At 44.3% G+C, this 18030-nt stretch overlaps 11 protein-coding genes across 11 annotated transcripts; all 11 read left to right on the forward strand.

Moving 5' to 3' along the window:
• Window positions 1–284: 284 nt before the first annotated feature.
• On the forward strand, window positions 285–1988 carry LSM04_005103 ((Uracil-5)-methyltransferase family; the record flags this gene model as incomplete). Its single annotated transcript, XM_067339334.1, has 1 exon — window positions 285–1988. The coding sequence occupies one exon, from the start codon at window positions 285–287 to the stop codon at window positions 1986–1988; it is 1704 nt and encodes a 567-aa protein (XP_067194846.1).
• Window positions 1989–2295: 307 nt separating this feature from the next.
• Window positions 2296–3216, forward strand: LSM04_002653 (uncharacterized protein; the record flags this gene model as incomplete). Its single annotated transcript, XM_067339335.1, has 1 exon — window positions 2296–3216. The coding sequence occupies one exon, from the start codon at window positions 2296–2298 to the stop codon at window positions 3214–3216; it is 921 nt and encodes a 306-aa protein (XP_067194833.1).
• A 600-nt stretch (window positions 3217–3816) lies between these two features.
• LSM04_002693 (uncharacterized protein) lies at window positions 3817–4662 on the forward strand (the record flags this gene model as incomplete). Its single annotated transcript, XM_067339336.1, has 1 exon — window positions 3817–4662. The coding sequence occupies one exon, from the start codon at window positions 3817–3819 to the stop codon at window positions 4660–4662; it is 846 nt and encodes a 281-aa protein (XP_067194834.1).
• A 375-nt stretch (window positions 4663–5037) lies between these two features.
• Window positions 5038–8307, forward strand: LSM04_009332 (uncharacterized protein; the record flags this gene model as incomplete). Its single annotated transcript, XM_067339337.1, has 1 exon — window positions 5038–8307. One exon carries the CDS (start codon window positions 5038–5040, stop codon window positions 8305–8307), a length of 3270 nt encoding a protein of 1089 aa, XP_067194865.1.
• Window positions 8308–8563: 256 nt separating this feature from the next.
• On the forward strand, window positions 8564–10120 carry LSM04_004779 (Protein kinase domain; the record flags this gene model as incomplete). The annotated part of the gene is made up of 1 exon (XM_067339338.1): window positions 8564–10120. The coding sequence occupies one exon, from the start codon at window positions 8564–8566 to the stop codon at window positions 10118–10120; it is 1557 nt and encodes a 518-aa protein (XP_067194845.1).
• Window positions 10121–10706: 586 nt separating this feature from the next.
• LSM04_000623 (uncharacterized protein) lies at window positions 10707–11801 on the forward strand (the record flags this gene model as incomplete). Its single annotated transcript, XM_067339340.1, has 1 exon — window positions 10707–11801. The coding sequence occupies one exon, from the start codon at window positions 10707–10709 to the stop codon at window positions 11799–11801; it is 1095 nt and encodes a 364-aa protein (XP_067194822.1).
• Window positions 11802–12102: 301 nt separating this feature from the next.
• Window positions 12103–13023, forward strand: LSM04_006810 (CHORD domain; the record flags this gene model as incomplete). Its single annotated transcript, XM_067339341.1, has 1 exon — window positions 12103–13023. One exon carries the CDS (start codon window positions 12103–12105, stop codon window positions 13021–13023), a length of 921 nt encoding a protein of 306 aa, XP_067194852.1.
• A 235-nt stretch (window positions 13024–13258) lies between these two features.
• LSM04_002042 (40S ribosomal protein S11) lies at window positions 13259–13780 on the forward strand (the record flags this gene model as incomplete). Its single annotated transcript, XM_067339342.1, has 1 exon — window positions 13259–13780. The coding sequence occupies one exon, from the start codon at window positions 13259–13261 to the stop codon at window positions 13778–13780; it is 522 nt and encodes a 173-aa protein (XP_067194830.1).
• A 375-nt stretch (window positions 13781–14155) lies between these two features.
• LSM04_007227 (SGS domain) lies at window positions 14156–14815 on the forward strand (the record flags this gene model as incomplete). The annotated part of the gene is made up of 1 exon (XM_067339343.1): window positions 14156–14815. One exon carries the CDS (start codon window positions 14156–14158, stop codon window positions 14813–14815), a length of 660 nt encoding a protein of 219 aa, XP_067194853.1.
• Window positions 14816–15403: 588 nt separating this feature from the next.
• On the forward strand, window positions 15404–16744 carry LSM04_005202 (Rab-GTPase-TBC domain; the record flags this gene model as incomplete). The annotated part of the gene is made up of 1 exon (XM_067339344.1): window positions 15404–16744. The coding sequence occupies one exon, from the start codon at window positions 15404–15406 to the stop codon at window positions 16742–16744; it is 1341 nt and encodes a 446-aa protein (XP_067194847.1).
• A 725-nt stretch (window positions 16745–17469) lies between these two features.
• Window positions 17470–17917, forward strand: LSM04_005556 (uncharacterized protein; the record flags this gene model as incomplete). The annotated part of the gene is made up of 2 exons (XM_067339345.1): window positions 17470–17706; window positions 17747–17917. The coding sequence occupies 2 exons, from the start codon at window positions 17470–17472 to the stop codon at window positions 17915–17917; spliced, it is 408 nt and encodes a 135-aa protein (XP_067194848.1).
• Window positions 17918–18030: the final 113 nt, after the last annotated feature.

The following is an 18030-nucleotide window of genomic DNA, read 5'->3' on the forward strand; positions in this document are numbered from 1 at the left end:
GCAGATACTAATACACACAGAAAGGGTGGTAGGGAAAGAGGAAAAGACTGTTTCGCACTCTCATTCTTTCACCTTAGCTACCGTTGGCTGTTATTATTTTTTATATTTTTCTAGCAAACGAGTGTTACTGTATTTCCCTCTCAGTGTGTTTCTCTTCTGTTGTTTTGGTTTTTTTTTGTTTTTTTTTTCTTTTCCTTCCTCTTGTAACCTTCGCTGAAAATAGCAAGAGTGAGAGCAACAACAATAGCAACAACGGTTTTAGAAGCATCTGGAAAGCAAAAAAAATGTCTGACGATGATTCTAACGTACAAGCTGAGGCAACTTCAAAAATATCTGAAGGTGTCGTACTTCGTGAACACAGTAACGAGAACCTACTAAAGTTTGACACACACGATAAGTATTCAACAACGTCAGCCATGAAGAAGTTGATCATGAAAGAGCTTCCTCCGCCCAAGACAAATGCTCCTCCAGAGCCATTATTCAACGGTCTTTTGCGTATGGGCAAGAATCCTAATACACCACTTCTATTTATGGCATTTCAAACACCTGAAGATAGTGCTGCTGCTGCGGTGCTCCTTCGGGGCATGCAGTTCCGAGGTAAGAGGAAATGGCGCGAGGTCCCTGTAACGCAGCGGGATCTACAACTCACGCACAAGGGTGGCGGTAGTAAGAAACGGCCGCGCGATGAGGTGACTGCTGGGCAAAGTAAAGTAGCACAGTGGGAGGGATACACCATGGAGGAGCAACTCGCAAGAAAGAAAGCGCGTTGTATGCAGGTAACACGAGGTATTATTCCTACCAACGTGCCGAATGAGCGAATCTTCGCAGGCATTCATCCCAGCCCACAGCAGAGTGGTTATCGAAACCATGTTCAGCTATCGTTTGGCTATACAGGAAATGGAAAACCTTCTATTGGTTTTCTAAAGGGTGCTATGGTCGAAGGGACGTGTGCTATTGACTCAGTATTGGAGAAAGACATAATAACGATGCACCCACTTGCCAAGGTAGTAGCATCTGCAGTGTTGTCAGTCTATGATGAATTTGTCTCACCTGAAAAGGGTGGTCTGGAAGTCTTTGATAAGATGAAGCAACGGGGATTCTGGCGAAAACTTCAGGTACGTCATAATGTACTTGGTGAGGTTATGGTAGATATGGAACTTGATATTGAAAGTATCGATACTTCTTTGGCGAATCATGTGAAAGAGCGATTGTCGTCCGTTCTACAGTCTGATACACTGAAAGAAAGACTTCAGGAGGTGCACGGGACAAATACTGCTTCTGTGGTAAGTGCGCAATATCATCATGGTACTGGAATTAGCTCACTACCACAAGATTTGCCACGTCACACTCTTTTTGGCAAGCCAACACTCACTGAACACCTTTCAGGACTTCAGTTTGAGCTAAGTCCTACATCTTTCTTTCAGGTAAATACACCAGGGATGGAATTACTGCTCCGTGAAACGGTGAAGCTGGCGGAACTTCATTCGGCAACAACCCTCCTCGATCTTTGTTGTGGCACGGGAACTATAGGACTTACGTTAGCCAAGTACGTGAAACGCGTGATTGGAATCGAATTAGTGGAATCGGCAATACGGGATGCAAAGCTGAACAGTGAACGTAATAATGTAAACAACACTACATTTTACTGCGGTCGTGTGGAACAGCTTTTGCCTGATATCCTTAACGCACTGCCAAAGGAGGATAGAGGTGATATTGTGGTTATTCTAGATCCTCCTCGTGCAGGTGTGACGTCAACAGTTTTGAAGTGGATACGCGGAACCCCTACAATCCGGCGTGTTGTTTACATTTCGTGCGAACAGAAGGCACTGGAGCGGGACTGTCCTGCATTGACGAAACCTACTACAAAAGCATACCGTGGAATGCCGTTTGATGTGACATCGACCTTAGCCGTTGATCTCTTTCCACACACACCGCACGTGGAGATGGTGGCGGTGCTTGCACGCCGTGAAGAGAACAATAATGAATGAATTCACTTTAACCAACACGCTTAATCTTCTAAAGTGGGTAGTAGTACCACTTCCTACTTATTTATTTATTTATTTTTGAATTTCTTATTGAGGACACTGTGCTTGGGGGATGGCTCTTGCGTCTAGGATTTAAATCTCTCTTTCTCCCTTATCATTTTTTCGTATTGTTTTTTTCTTGTATTTTTTGGGGGTGTGTAAGCTTTTTTTTTCTCCTTCTCTTTCTCTTTTTCTCTGTGACTGTGTGAGTCTGTGTTTGTGACTGAGATATTTGCTCGAAGTCCTTCGCCATTCGAAGTAGAAGAAGGTGATGTCTGCGTGGGCCTCCGGCAGTTTAGTTGAGAGACTTAAGCAGCAAAAACTATCTGCCGCAAATAATAAAGACGGAGTTTCACCACCTGCTGCCCCCACACTCCCTGCCACATCGAGCACAGCAAGCAATAAGAATAGCAATAATAATAATAATAATAATAATAATAATAACGCCCCGTATCACGCTCCTCTTGTTCCTCCATCAGCAGTGGATGATAATGCCGCCGTCACTCAAAAACTGAAGCCGGTAGTTTCCCCAGCCCGTGGCCAACAACGGAAAGAGAAACAGCAAGAAGAAGAACAAAAGCAGCTTCTGCAGGAAAAGGAGAAGGAAGGCGATGGGGAGAAATTTGTTCAAATTGGCGCGCTTTCGCTACCTCAAGAAATAGCGGAGCTCGCCTCTCTTGAATTTACGTTTGTTGGTCATGTGAAGACACCCCCACTCCCGGTGGAGGAGTGTAGTCGCCCGGCAGCCCCTGCTGCACATGGAGCGACATCCCCAATGACAACGTTTGTGCCGCCAAATGTGCACCAGAGAGTTGCGCAAATGAGTGACACGAGTCGTGCCTATCCCATGCACCATCATCACCATCACCACCGCCCCCACCAGTATCAGCAGCAACAGCAACAGCAACACTACTACCATTACCAGCCACAACCACAACCACAACCACAACCACAACAGTGTTACATGCAACATGGTATGACGGGGCAGTCGTACCAAGACGCATATGGTTCAATGCCATATAATATGAGCCCTTATGCCGCCCCTTACCATCCACGCATGTACAATGGGTACCCTGGTATGGGTATGTACGCTGGTATGGGCGAATATTGTGGTTTCTCGCTCCAGGGAAGACCCGCATACTACCCACCCCCTCAATCTCAGATGGGTCCGTACATTCCGCCCCAACAGTAGTAATTGAATTAAGATAAAGCGCGTACTGACATCGGCAAAAACGAATACATGTGTACTGGTATCCTCAAACACCACCTTTTTTTCACGAATCTCATCAACGCTGGTTCTCCAGTTTCAAAGAGATTAGGGATCGAATAAGGTCTCTGGAAATAGAGATAAACCACCGCGGTGCGTATAACTTCAGCTTTATGATTTCACACTGCAAGTGCATCGTTTGTAGACCGGAGGTATGCCATTTGCATGAGCTTCTCTCCTCCAAAAAAAAAAAGGAAAAAAAAAAACTCTAAAAAGATTTCATGTTGTTTAACCACTAACGGGAGAGCGAATCTGATGAAGAGACACATACGCGCATGCAACAAAAAAAAAGAGAAAAAGAAACAGTATATACATGTACATAAATGTTTGGTTTCTCCTACTATATTGTGTGTAGAAATACTGCTCTACATCCCTTTTTTTTACCTTTTTATTATGAATTCCCGCCCTTTCCCTTCTTCTTTTACACATTCACATATACTATACTTGTGGTACATAAGTGTGAGTTACCTCAAAGAAAACAAATATACACCAAGGGGTATTAGGTAAAATAGAGAGATTAACAAAATGTCTGCAGAAAGCATTTACCGCAGTGCGGAAAAGAAGATTAACAAAATGTTTTTTAATGACTACGAAGGTGCAATGGAACTGTTTGATAAGGCTGCCACTCGATTTAAAGTTGAAAAAGAGTACAACAGGGCAGGTGAAGCATATATGCGAGCTGGTGATTGCGCCGTGAAGTGCAAGGATGAGATGAACGCATGTCAGGCGTACGTTAATGCGGTTCATGCCTATAAGAAGACAGATTTAAAAAAAGCTGCACAGCTGTTGGATATTGCTGTTCGTACACAGATCGACAGCAATAAACTGAATGGAGCCGCTCGTTTAGAGAAGGAATTTGCGGATGCCTTGTGTGAAGATGGTCAGTCTATGGAGGCAATTCCTCATTATGAAAAGGCCATAGAGTACTTCAACGCAGAAGATATGAAGATGCAAGTAAAGAGTTGCACTGTCGCTATGGCGAAAATATATGGTGAAAATGATATGTTCGATAAGGCCTTGGCACTTTATGAGAGACTTGGTGTCACCTGCGCCGATGGCCCGTTGCGTCACGAGGCGAAAGAGCACTTTATGCGAGCAATGCTGTGTCGTCTTGCCACTGTAAATGATGACAATCGACACGAGATGAGCGATGAGGCGTCAGAGGCGCTTCGTACTTATATGCAGCGTGATCCATACCTTAAAAACACGCGTGAGGGAGAGTTCCTTGAAATGTGCATTGAAGCTGTGGAAGGGTCTGACCTGGAAAAATTTGAGACAGCTGTCTCCCTTCTACAGGAACTTCGCATGTTGGATGATTGGAAAACCCATGTACTGCTTGCTATCAAAAGGAATATGGATAGTATTCGATGACAATGGGATAGTGTATGCACAAGTGCTATCACCGTCTTTACTAGTACTATTACAACACTACCTCTTTTCCTTTTTCTCCTTTTTTTTTGCGCTTCTCTCTTTCGCTACGTCTTTCTATATTGTTTTTTATATTATTATTATTATTATTATTATTATTATTATTATTATTATTATTATTATTATTATTATTATTATTATTATTATTATTATTATTTCGTATCCTCTTTTTTTTCTTTCGACCTCTCGCTACCTGGAAGGTCACTGAGGGAAATCTGTCGACTCCAGCCTTTTCTCGCTCAATTTGTACCTCCTTTTCGATATTATCTTTTCTTTCTCTTTCTGATGACTGCAAAAGCGCGCTTCACATCCACGCCGATGAGGCCGGCTGCCGGTGGCGGGATTCTTCTTCGGCTGGTGGAGTCGCCACTCGCCAGCGAGGCGGAGTTGCAAGATGTACTCGCGGCCGCCACATCAGCGGCTGTTCAGACATCTGCGGTACATGACAAGTGGCGCACAGTCAAACTATTGGCATCCGCTGCGCGATGTACTCTTCAGGCAGGACGCGGCACTCTTGCATTGCCTCTTATCACAACAGCGTTTGAACTCTCTCCACCACCATTTAGTCAGTTAGCACGGTTGCAGCATGTGGTGGCAGAAACAGACAGGTGTGAAATTGCTCATCTTATTTCTTCCATTACTAATAAGCAAGAAGTTGATAAAGATGTGGCCGCTATTGTGTGTACGTCAGTTATGGTATGGCATGGCGCATTAGCTACAATTCCTACAACAAGCAGTCATCCACAAACCTTTTTGCGATTTTCCCATGCGGTGACCCATATAATCACATCATTCACGGCAGATGAACCTGCACTTGAGAGTTGGAGTACATGTTGGATGTACGATCTACTGGCATTTGCTCATTGCAACAAGAAGAGAGAAGCGGTAGGGTTTTATTTGTTAGGGGAAATTCATGATGAGAAACGACCTTCTGATCTGGTCTGTGTAGATGAATGGGGAATGACCTGTTCAACTGGAGTGAATGTTTGTCTTCGTTTAGGTCTTCGTGGTTCCCATGTTGCTACTATGTGGAAACACCTCTGTGCATCTTTGTACGCTGAAGGTTCTACTATGTTACGAGAAGCACAGGAGGAAGTATCTCGACACACCTCCGATGCGATGAACATTTTACGACAAGCTTTTCAGAATGAGACAACTCACTTAAAAGTTGATTTTCGAAGACCATTATCCTTTTCAATCAATGAGGTGATTACCCTCCGAGACACGGCGTCAGATGCTAAAATTTGTCTAACCCGAAAAAAGTTTGAACTGATTCGTCTGGCATTTTTTTTGCTAAAATTTGAAGGTGCAACAGAATCATGCGTTTGTTCGGATGACTACCCAATTTCCTCTGTCTCTAGTGTTGTTGCCTTGGCCCAGAGGCAGCGCTATACGGATATAGCGGCGGAAATACTTCAACATAGTCCAAGACGAAATTCAAATGATGACTCATTTGTTGTATGGGGAAATAAGCTTGAGTCCCTTTTTGAGGATATAATGGGTGATTCCAGAAACCACTGCAGTCCATACCGCATGCAGCCGTTGCGTGTTTCTCCAGAACACCACCCAAATGAACCGGAGTTGCTATTGCACGAAGCTATAAATGAGTTGAGTGCTTTTGATGTGCTGCGAGCTCTTGTGCTCTCAGAAACGCTTGAAGGGCTCTTGCCAGCTGCTGTAATGTTTATACGGGGTAAGAGTAAACTCGCACATCAACTGCTTGGTGACAAGATTGCACCCTCATTTATTCTTGACGGATTATCACGAACTGTCATTTCTCTTGTGGAAGAGGGTGACGTGCCACTAGCTCGATGCTTCCTCCCGTTGGTGGTGGGTATCTGTGTACGCATGCCATCACAGGCACATGTGCTCCTTACATTGCACACAATCACCTCTTTTGCGCAGTCCTGCTCTACTGATGACGGAGAATGGAAGGTTTTTACAGACATTCTTCTTCCACTGATGCCGCCACGTTGCGCTAGAGCGACACTCTCATACCAAGAGACAAAAACGACAGTGGTAGGACGTACGTTTTCGAAGAGGTGTCAATTCTTTGATACACTTCGTGGTTGTGTTTCTCTCTCGACTGGTACATGTGCCTATTCTCAGATGCAGATCATTCTCATGAAAGACCATAAAGGAGTACGTCTAATTCGTACCAGTAGTATGGATGGGATAACACCATGGGAAAAGGTATTACCTGTTAAGGAAGTTTTATTGGAAATGGTATACCGAATGCAGGATGTTGAGTTAAGAAATCGGCAACATTTAAATGGTTTTAACTCAGAGCAAGAGTTTACATTGTTAGAAAATGTAGACAGTAACGACCCCAATATGGGAAAACAAAACGACAAAAGGAAAGCTGAGTGGTGGGAGCAGCGTCATGCGTTAGATCGTGCTTTGGGAGACGTTGCAAAGGAGATGCAATCGGAAAAAATCTTTGGATGCTGGCGATTGGCTATGTGTGGAGATCTATCCTATTCTTGCATGATGGAACTTCAATGTGTAGCGTCTGAGCTATTACAGAGTTGTAAGGCTCCTCTGAAACATGTGCAGGATGTAGTGATGATATTAATGGGGCTTCCCTTTCTTGGGTCATGTCAAGCATTCAAAGATATACTTCCATTTAATCCTTTTCATTTGAATATGGAGTCGTCTTGTGATCTATGTAACGAAATTGTATTGAATACTACACAAGGTTTAGAGACTGAGTTGCTTAATCAGGGTATTATTTCTTCCTTGGGTGATGATGATGGAACTATGGTGCGCAACATGTGTATTCGCACTCTTAGAACCATGTGGAATACCAATTTTACTGGAGAAGAACAGAACGTAGAACATTTTGATTTGCTTCAATTAACACGTAATCCTGTGTATCTTGTATTAGATAACGAACTTCACTCTCTTCCGTTTGAAGCTATAGATGTCTTTCGGAGCGGGAATGTTTCTCGTGTTCCTACAGCTACATTTGTCTCTTTAAGAAGTAATGTAGGATCAAGGTCTCTCGGTAACGGTTTAACCTACTGTGCGATCGACCCTACTGGGGTTATGCCAAAAACGTCTAAACGTTTGCTGCCTGTATGTCAGCGGAGCGGGTGGACAGTAAATTCAAGTGGCATAACGTCTGGAAAGTTGTTACGTGAATTGTACAACTCTCAGGCAGAACTCTATGTCTATGTTGGCCACGGAAAGGGAGAGCGATTTCTTCATCGTGAAAAGTTATACGAGCGGTTTCCTGACCCAGTGAATTTTCCGGCCGTATTCTTAATGGGATGTAGTAGTGCGTATATGGCCAGTGGACCGTCATATGATTGCTTCGGCATGCCATACGCATTCTTGCATGCAGGTTGTCCATTATTTATGGGATGCTTGTGGCACGTAACAGGTGGCGAAATTGATCGATTGACAAAGCGACTGCTGATGCTCATTTCAGGCGATAGCTGCAAGGACTCTTCTTTACGCCGTCCTCAGACGATTGGTGAGGCTCTTGCATTGGCGCGACAAGCATGCAAGCTTCCTTTCTTAACAGGATATGCCACTGTTCTCTATGGCATAAACCTTCCCCTGCATAGTCGTATTGAGAAATAGAACTCTTTACTCCCTCATCCTTATTATTCTTATTATATAAAATTGCTACCTTTGTTTTATTATTTTTCTCCTCTCTGTCATGTTCTTGGAACATTCTCCTCAGTTTTCTATTTGTCTCCCCCTTTAAATCTGTTTGTCTATCTATTTATCTATCTGTTTCTCCTTTTATATATATTTTATTTACTCTCATTTACTACTGTTCCGTGCTGATGACAGGGGACCGGAAGTGAAAACTTCACGTGGGTTTTTCAACCGCATGAGTGAAGTCCCCGCATTTGTGAAGCACCTGCGGCACAACACCATTCAGCGGCGCCGACTTTTGGGAGAACGGTTTGGTGTTATCACAACCTTGGGCCGTGGCTCCTTTGGAGACGTAGTTCTCGTCGAGGACAGACAAGCGAAGGGTGCATTGGCAGTGGTAAAACGTTCTCGTACCTCTGGAGATGACGCGGTTAAGAAGACAGCAGCAGCAGCAGCAGCAGGGGTAGCAGCTGAGCAAATTCGTGCCGCCATAGCTGAGGCGACAATAATGACAAAGTTTAACGATGATTGTATCGTACGCCTTATGGATTTTTGGTATGAAGAGTGTGAGGGTGGTGTGTGTTTTTTGATGGAATACTGCAACGGAGGAGATTTGGAGAACTATCTTCAGCGTCATTATCCCCTCAGCGAAGAATTACTACTGCTGCTATTCCTCCAATGTTTGATCGCAGTGGCACATATGCACACGAAGGAGGTTGTGCATCGAGATTTGAAGCTCTCAAACATACTGGTGTGTGGCAATAACGTTTGCACAATTGGTAGAAAAGGCAGCCGGAAGGTACCAAAACTAAAAGTGGCAGATTTTGGCCTCAGTGCGATGAGTACTGAAAATAATGCAATGGATGGACTCACGTGTGTTGGTACGCCACTCTTCATGTCGCCCGAAACAGTTGCAGAGGGATTGTGTGGTTACGGCAGTGATGTCTGGAGTCTCGGCGTGGTGTTTTACCGCATGATGACAAACCGTCAGCCCTTCACTGGAGATGACTTTTCCGCATTGCGGCTCGCCATTACATCCACAGAACCCCCACACCCGAGTGTTTCACTACGTGGACGCTACTCACAAGAAGTGGGCGATCTCATTATGGGAATGTTGACAAAGAACCCACTAACACGGCCTTGCGCCCGTCAACTCATCGCATCTCCACTATTCACACAGTTCTTATTGCAGTGTCCGTGGCGCAGTAAACAACTGCGGGGTGCATTGTCTCTTTTTGCGTGTCGTACAGACCATGTGGTGTATTTATTCGCCGAACCACGGACAGACTCAAAGATTGTTGCTACGCTACACTTTGCTGATCATGTATTTGTCGATAATGAGGTGCATATACGTGAAAGACAAGGAAGACGTAGTGTCTCACGCAGTGTACCTTCTACCGCCTCCCCAGAAACGTGCGCCACCGTCACTACTAATACTACCGCCGAGCCTATACAAGATGTTGTGGTTGTCTGGTGCCATGTTGTTGGCCCCCACATCGGTTATTGCATCAAGTATGAACATGGACGCGGTGTACTGCGGCATGTGGGCGATCCCACACCGTGTGGTCCACTTCCACCACCACCACCACCATTAACAAAACCAGCAACAACAATAAAAGGAGCAACAATAACTGCAGGACTATGCGAAAGCCCAGAGCGTGGTTCGTCGCCAGAGCCAATGCATCCAACAGTCCTACACACAACACGAACGTTTCACTCACCGCGACGCGAGAAGACGCGCAGCAGTTCTGCAGGAAATCTATTCTCACTATTATTCAGACAATGTGGCTAGGGTCGCTCTGAATAGTGTTTTTTTTTCGCGTTTTTTCATGTAAGTGTAGCCGGAAGGGGTATAGATGGTTTCTAAAAGCAATAAACCTCCGCGCCCACTTGGGAATTATTATTGAGGAAAAGAGTTTATTATTTTCATTTATTATTCTTGATTTTTCACATCTTCTTCTTCTTCTTTCTTTTTTGTTTTACCGAATTAGGGCATGCATGTTTCTTTCTTGGGGTTGGGTTGGGTTGGGGGGAATTCACTGTTTTTTGTTTTTGTTTTATTTCTTTTTATTTCACCTTTAATTTTGGGGCCTCTCCAAGTTGTACCTATTTTTTTTTTTTGATATCTTTTTTGTTCTTCTTTTTTTTTGTGAATTTTTCAGGGGTGTTCTTCTCCCTTCACTCTCTTTCTTGTTATCTTATTCGACAAATTATTTATGCTTTCTATATTTATCTTTTTTTTTTTTTGTTGTTGTTGTTGTTGTTGTTGTTGTTGTTCCTTTCTTCGTTTTTTTTTTTTTTTAATGTACGTCTGCGCTTGTTGGTGTTATGGGAGCTAAGCAGGGAATTGTAACTGAGGACATTTGCAAAAAAGATCAATGCACGTAGTGAGTGATTTACAACAGCGACCGAACAAGAGTCGTCTGAAGTGTGAGAAACGCATTCTCCCATTCTATGACCTCTGCAGCGTTGTGCAGTTCGTATGTTTGGTAATTCACTCAACAAAGGTGGTGATGGCTGCAAAGTGCACTTTTGTTTCCTCCCTCTGGTCACGAAACCCGTTAAAAATTGTCCCTTCCTTGGCCATGAAGTTAGACGTTTGTAACTTTACGACACGGCGGAGTACACTGTACGCCTTTAAGGATGTTCCACTGGGTTTGTATTCGCTCGGTGCGAATGACATCTTCGCCGATCACACGATACAGATGTGTTTAGCCATCTTTTTCTGCGCCTTTACACTGCTGTTTGGTGTGTTGAACCGCAGTGCAGTGGAGAATAATTTCTTTACCTTCCGCTGGCGTAACTTTGTATTTCACAAGGATATCATTGCAGCCTTGGAGTTTGCAATGTTGTGTCTCGTGTTACGCACTGCTCTCATGGCGAACACCGCTGGAACTCTTCTTGAGGATTACTTGCAATACTGCGATGTTTTCTCCCGGGCGTACTTGCCGTTCTGCCCTTTGATGCAACTCTTTGTGTTTGTTGGTACTGGCTTCTTCACGTATGTGGTGGGTTGTGCCCTCTATCTCTACAATGCGCTCCCCAAGTATGGTATTATGACGGAGGAGGAGATTGTGGACTACAAAGTGTGGCTGCGCAGCCGGCGGGCACGCATTGAAGAGGCAAAGCGTACAGCAGAAGCCGCAAAGTTGGCGAATATGCGATTACGGATAATGATGCATGATGAGATTAGACCGCCACTACGCGAGACGACACAATCCACATCTTTTTCCACAAACGGACAACCAGATAATTACTTCCACCCCGATGGTTCCGCCGCAACGCAGCGGATGCACTCAGTATCACGTAATCCTCTGCCAATAAATCTACCCCGACGTCGGGAGACCGCCATCACCCGACAACAACAACAGCAGCAACATCAAGATTATGATGAGAGTAGCCCTCACCCTGTAAGTGTTCCACTTTATACATCTTACGTTGGAGCCTCACCATTCTTTGGCCAAAAGAATTAGAAGGTTGATTTTGGGTATAACTGCTTTGCGTTTTATGAATTTCCTTATATATATATGTATATATATATTGTTTGTAGAGATAGAGCTAGCATTTTAAAGCTTGAAAAAGCAACGTGTTTTTTTTTTCTTTCGGAGATGCTTCACTTTGCTTGTAATTTGCAGTGTTTTTTATATCTCTATTATAGTTTAAATGTCATGTTTTTTTGCTCGTCCCTTCTCATCTCTTTGTTTATACCTTCTATCCTTTCTGATTATTTCCTTTTCCTTTTCACCACATTACCATGAGCATTAGCAACAAAGGATGAAGGTGTATTTTGTATATGAAGGAAAAGATACGAATGGTTCCGTGGTTGACGATAGCCTGAGAGAGGTCTACAAAGTAAAGATTGACCTCCCGGCTAAGTGGCTCACTGGTCCATGCGAGCAGCTTTTCCGTTTTATTGTTGCTACATACAATAAGAAGAATCCAAAGAAACCTCTTGTGGTTGAAGAAATTAGCCTGTGGAATGGAAATGTGGAGTTGAAGCCGTCAGATATTGTGGAGACACGTGTACATGAGTACAATGATGTTCACATTCGGCATGTAGCAAAGTCTGTGCAGCAACTGCAGCATCCAGGATCAGTTCCTTGTACCAATTATGGATGTGGAAAGTATTTTCTCCCAGAAGAAAATAACGATACGGCATGCAAACACCACGCGGAGCCTCCAATCTTTCATGACATTGAAAAGTATTGGCGTTGCTGTCCCACACGGCGTGTGCGTGACTGGGATGACTTCAACGCAATTCCACCCTGTTGTACTGGCCCGCATAGCACAGAAAACCGACAGGTATCTTTCACAAGTGCACCTACTGTAAATGTCCCGCTATCACAGGAGCAGTTGAAGGCGACCGAAGCCGCCGCATCTGCTGCATGGACGAGTGTGCAAGATGGTCTTGTGCCTCGTCGCACTACTGGACCAAGGGAGTTTGAAGGTGCTGTAGCGGCACAAGGACAATCACCACAGGAGATCATTGACGGCAAAGCCAAGTGTCGAAACTACGGATGTCAGCAGGAGTTTGTGGTAAGTGAGAATAATTCAACGGCGTGCCGGTACCACAGTGGAGGACCTGTATTCTGGGACACATACAAGTACTGGAAATGTTGCCCTGATAAGAAGTGTTACGAATTTGATGATTTTGTAAAGATACCTGGATGCTCAGTGGGACCACATCAACTGTAACCTGGAATATGTTCATAGTCAATTACAAAATAGCGTGGACTTCTTTTCGTTAGGTATTAAATTCAAAAGCTGATATGTAGAACATTACTGATTGTGTAGCAACGGTTCGACGATATTTGGTTATTCTCATTCTGCTTTCACTGTGACTTTCTATTTATTATTGCTTTTCTTGTTGTTGTTGTTGTTCTTGTTATTGCTAATCATTTTCTAGAGCTTTGGTAGGCATACTCCCATCATGGCAGCCCCACAGGAATACGCGCGTGTGCACTCCGTCGACTTGACGCTGCAGCACGAAAAGGCGTACCAGCGCCAGACGGCAGTTAATGAGAACAGCCACAAGCCGTCAAAGAAGCACGTGAACATGAGCGGCCACATCCGCTACTCCAAAAAGATTGGTCTCGGCTTCAAGACACCCAAGGCTGCTGTCAACGGCAAGTACATTGACCGCAAGTGCCCATTCACCAGCAACGTGTCCATCCGTGGCCGCATCCTGCGCGGTGTGGTGCACTCCACCAAGATGAAGCGCTCCATCGTGATTCGCCGCAACTATCTGCACTTCATCAGCAAGTACCAGCGTTACCAGAAGCGTCACCGCAGTCTGACGGTGCACTGCAGTCCCTGCTTTGACCCAAAGCCCGGTGATGAGGTGGTGGTTGGCCAGTGCCGCCCACTGAGCAAGACCATTCGCTACAACGTGCTGGAGGTGGTCACCAAGTCTGCTGCCGATAAGCTTGGTAAGAAGTTTGCCAAGAACTGATTTACTGGGTGCGTTTGTCTTTACTAGACTCAGAGAGGGAGGAAACAATAGGTGACATCCCTCCTTTTATTTCTCTTTTATTACTTTATTAGTTACTTCTATTCTTTTTGTTTTTGTCGGCCGCAGTGTCGTTGTCGCTTTTGGTCTCAATCCACGCCCCTGCGAGGATAGGGATCTCTTTCACCTTGTCTTCTTTGGTAATTCACTTCTTCTCTTTTAATAATATTTGCCTCTTTTTTTTTTTTTGTACTTTTCTTTTTTCTCGTTGTGCTATTACTATCCATTGGAAGCCCACTGCGCCTCCGTGGTAAAGCAACAATTACCGATCAATAAATATAAATTAAAAAGGAAAAAGCGGGGTTGTAAGCTACAGTAATGAGCCCGACAACAAAGCCGTTTAATGGAGCGGTACGCTGTGAATGGTTTCAGTCCCCAACGCAGCTGACGTTCACTTTCTATGTACGTGACCGTAATGAGGATGATGTACGTGTGCAGGCGACGGATCAGTCACTGACAGTTACCATTCTCCTCGATCCTTCGGGCCGCGAATACCAATACAATATTGAGCGTTTCTACGCACCGCTGACACCTGACTCCGCGGTGATAAATGTGCGTCCAATGAAAATTGAAATAACACTTAAAAAGGCGTCTGAGATGCAGTGGCCGGCGCTCGAGGCACTTGAGAGTGAGGCGCCAAAATTAACCACACCGCCGTTATCAGACACCAACAACACTGCTACTGTTGCAAACACGTCGGTACCTTCAAGGGAACTCAAATACCCAAACAGCCGCGGGAAGGACTGGAGTGCTGTGAAAATTGATGACGACGATGTGAAACCAGAAGGGGAACAGGCACTCAACGCACTTTTTCAACAGATTTACGGTAACGGTACAGATGAGCAGCGCCGTGCGATGATGAAGTCCTTCGTGGAAAGCAACGGCACAGTTTTGTCCACCAACTGGGAGGATGTGGGGAATCGGGAAGTGAAGATGGAGCCACCGACTGGAATGGAACCGAAATCGTATACGAGTTGAACAAAAAAAGATTCTCCGCGTGAGAGGGAATATTTCTCAACCTCACTGCACTCCTGTGTAAGATAGTGACCTTGATTATGATGATGATGGTGAAAAAAACGTGAAGAAACGAAGAAAGAGAAGCGAATGAACAACAAAACTTCGGATGTGAAATGAATTATTCCGCGATTCTATTTATTTTCCTTATTATTATTATTATTATTATTATTATTATTATTATTATTATTATTATTATTATTATTACTCTTTTTTTTATACTTTATTTTCATACCTTTGTGGATACAGTGGTAGAATATATGTGTATGTATTACAGAAGCCACCGTGTCTCTATGTTTGTCTCTATTTCCGTATCTTTCCGTTTCTACAGGCGCACTATATTTCCTTTTCCTTCTTTTTTTATACTTTTCCTATGGGCCTAGGGGTGTGCCTCTCTTTTTGTCTCAACTTCAGGTACAGGAGAAAGGAAGAAACACGAAGAAAAATAAAGCAAGTAGATTCAGGAACAAGAAGAAAGACAAAAGAGAAGGAAGTTAAAAGGAAAAAAAAACGAAAAGAAAAAAAGGTGCCCCTGAAAGCAACCAGATAAAGATGCATTCCTTTCTAGATCCTAGTGAGCATAACCGCTTGAAGCGAAAAGAACTTCATCGCGTAAAATCCTTGCAGAAGACACTTGATGAGGGTTCTTATCTGGAGGAATGCCGAAGCATGTGTATCCACTCAGGATTTTGTGATAATGCAGTGCGGCATACTGTGTGGCGTCACGTTGTGCTTGGCGTAGGTATTCTGCGGCCTGTGCCGTACGTTGATAGCGCCGTGGTAGAACGTTTTTCTTCGCCAAGCAATAGAGAAGAAAGTAGCAGTATGAACAGAAGTAGTAGTGTTGTTTCCTCAAGCGAGGCAGACGAGGATGCAGCACAGTTGAGTCGCAGCACAAGTACGGAGGATAGCAATTCATCGTGTCATCGCAATTTGCCTGACAACTGTCAGCCACGTGTGATCCACGTTGATGTGCAGCGGTCGCTGTGGCTGTTGTACCCTGATGCATCAAAGCGAGATAGTATGCGGGAGGTGTTGACGAGTATACTCCTGCGTGTGCTCGCAAGCAACACGGAGCGGCATTACTACCAAGGACTACATGAACTTATGGGTTTTGTTATGTACGTGATGGAGGGGACTGCGGTGGAAGTTGTGATTTCCGTGTGTGAGAAACTCCTCTTGCTGCACTGGCGGTCATTCAGTGATAAACAACTTAGTCAGTCACAATCGATGTTGTATGCCATGCATGCAGTGCTAGCCGCCGAAGACGCACCTTTCGCCGCTGCATTAGAGTCATGCGGCGTTGCGCCTGAGTCGCACTACGCCGTTTCATGGCTTATCACTTGGTATGTACACGTCTGTGAGGATGTTGATATCCTCGCACGTTTGTTTGATTTTTTTATTGGTCATATTGACGAGCATGCGGTGATATTTTTTACAGCCGCATTGGTATTGCATGAGCGGGATCGCATCTTGACATGGATCGCCAGTGCACGTGAGGGGTTGGAGAAGGGCGATGATGATCTTATGGTTATGGCACGCGTCTACACGCAACTCACACGGCTTCCAAAAGATGTATTGAGGAGTGAAAACCGTACCGCCGTGGAGGAAATGATGCGTGTTGCTATAGAGCTTCAAAGTAAATACGCATTATATGTCCATAAGGCAAGAGAGGATTTCTTGCAAGGCAGAGTAGCGAAACTAGGTATGTTAACAGACAAACGAACACGAAATTCGGCGCTAAGATTGTTATGGAGTCTCCTTTTCCGTGAGTGGCGTACACCGTGGAGAGGTCGACGTGTTAAGACCCCATTGGTAGCTACTGTGTTAATTGTTGTGGTTGCTGTGACGATACGTAGTCTGAGCTCTTCTTCTGTGGTTCGATTTTGGTAAACGGTATGTTCACCAGTAACATAAGACATTCCGGAAGTCTAGTGGTACGTTTTGTTATAGTTAATACTTGCAGTGTGCTAGAGGCACGCACACACACATACACATACACATATACACATAATTGTGGTAAATTTTTATGGGGTTATTGAGGTTCTTCTTGTTACCATCTCTGATGTCACTCTTTGTTTCTGCCAGCTGCACTTTTTCCTTGATGAAGGTTAACATTAGGGATGCAGAAGGGACTTATCTATGCCCATGATTTCTTCGCTGGGAGTACAGTGCGGACATTTAAAGCCGTTATCATACGGTTCCCTTGAGGAAATATTTATCCTCACTTCACCGGTGATCACGTTTTCTGTGTCCCACATTCAAACACTGATTGAGTAACATTAATAGGAGTGGTCTTGAGAAGTATGATTTGATGGTGCGATGCAGTAGATGTGCATCGAGAAGGCTGATATACGTATTGTGTGAAGATCAAACTGCTCGGGGCACGTACTCCATTGACTAAGCAGGAGAGTATATACCAGGCCTCCGCATGTACGAGATAGAGCTGAGGAAGATGAGTCACTCCTTTTATTTCTTCTTGTAATTAAAATGGGACAGTGTACACCATTTTTATCTTCGGCAGCACTTGATGTGTATCGTGCGAGTGTGCAGATAATAGTGTGGAATTGATCCGTCAAGCATTTTTTCTTTTTGCGCTGCGGCAGCTACACAAAGTTATGAAGAGTGAGTTGGTGAATCCCATATGGATTTATCAGTATGAGCGTAGTATAAATGAGACCGTGAGGGCTAATTTTCAGTTCTGTTATTTTAGGAATCCTGCACAACGTGGAGAAACTACGCCGTTTGCCGATACCGCTGGAAGCCGCAACACAAGTTCATTCTGTGTAACACTAACGCATGCAAAGATCGTGACACTAACTGAACAATGTGATGTGAAGTTCTTATGTGAGCACGTGCTTTAAGCAAAAATCTACGGCGTTTTCATTTTTGAAGTGTACTTTGTTGCAACAATCGGCGTTGTTGCTGGTGTATGCTGTCCGTGGCGGTAGCGGTGATGGTGCTGGATGTGAGCGGATCCGCATTTCTCATGGGCAGAGCATCATCGATGGTGTTGGTGGTATCGTAAGTGGTTCACTAGCAATATTACGTGGACCGCTCCCTTGATTTCGAAGATGTGGTAGTAGACTTCAACGAAGAGGAAGGGGGACAATATCTTAAAGGGCAAAAAGGCGACATAATCTTTGATTTTGCACATCATTTGCGGGACAATATATGTA

Source organism: Trypanosoma melophagium (genome assembly GCF_022059095.1).
Source record: "Trypanosoma melophagium isolate St. Kilda chromosome Unknown ctg10segment0, whole genome shotgun sequence".
NCBI classification, from domain to species: domain Eukaryota; phylum Euglenozoa; class Kinetoplastea; order Trypanosomatida; family Trypanosomatidae; genus Trypanosoma; species Trypanosoma melophagium.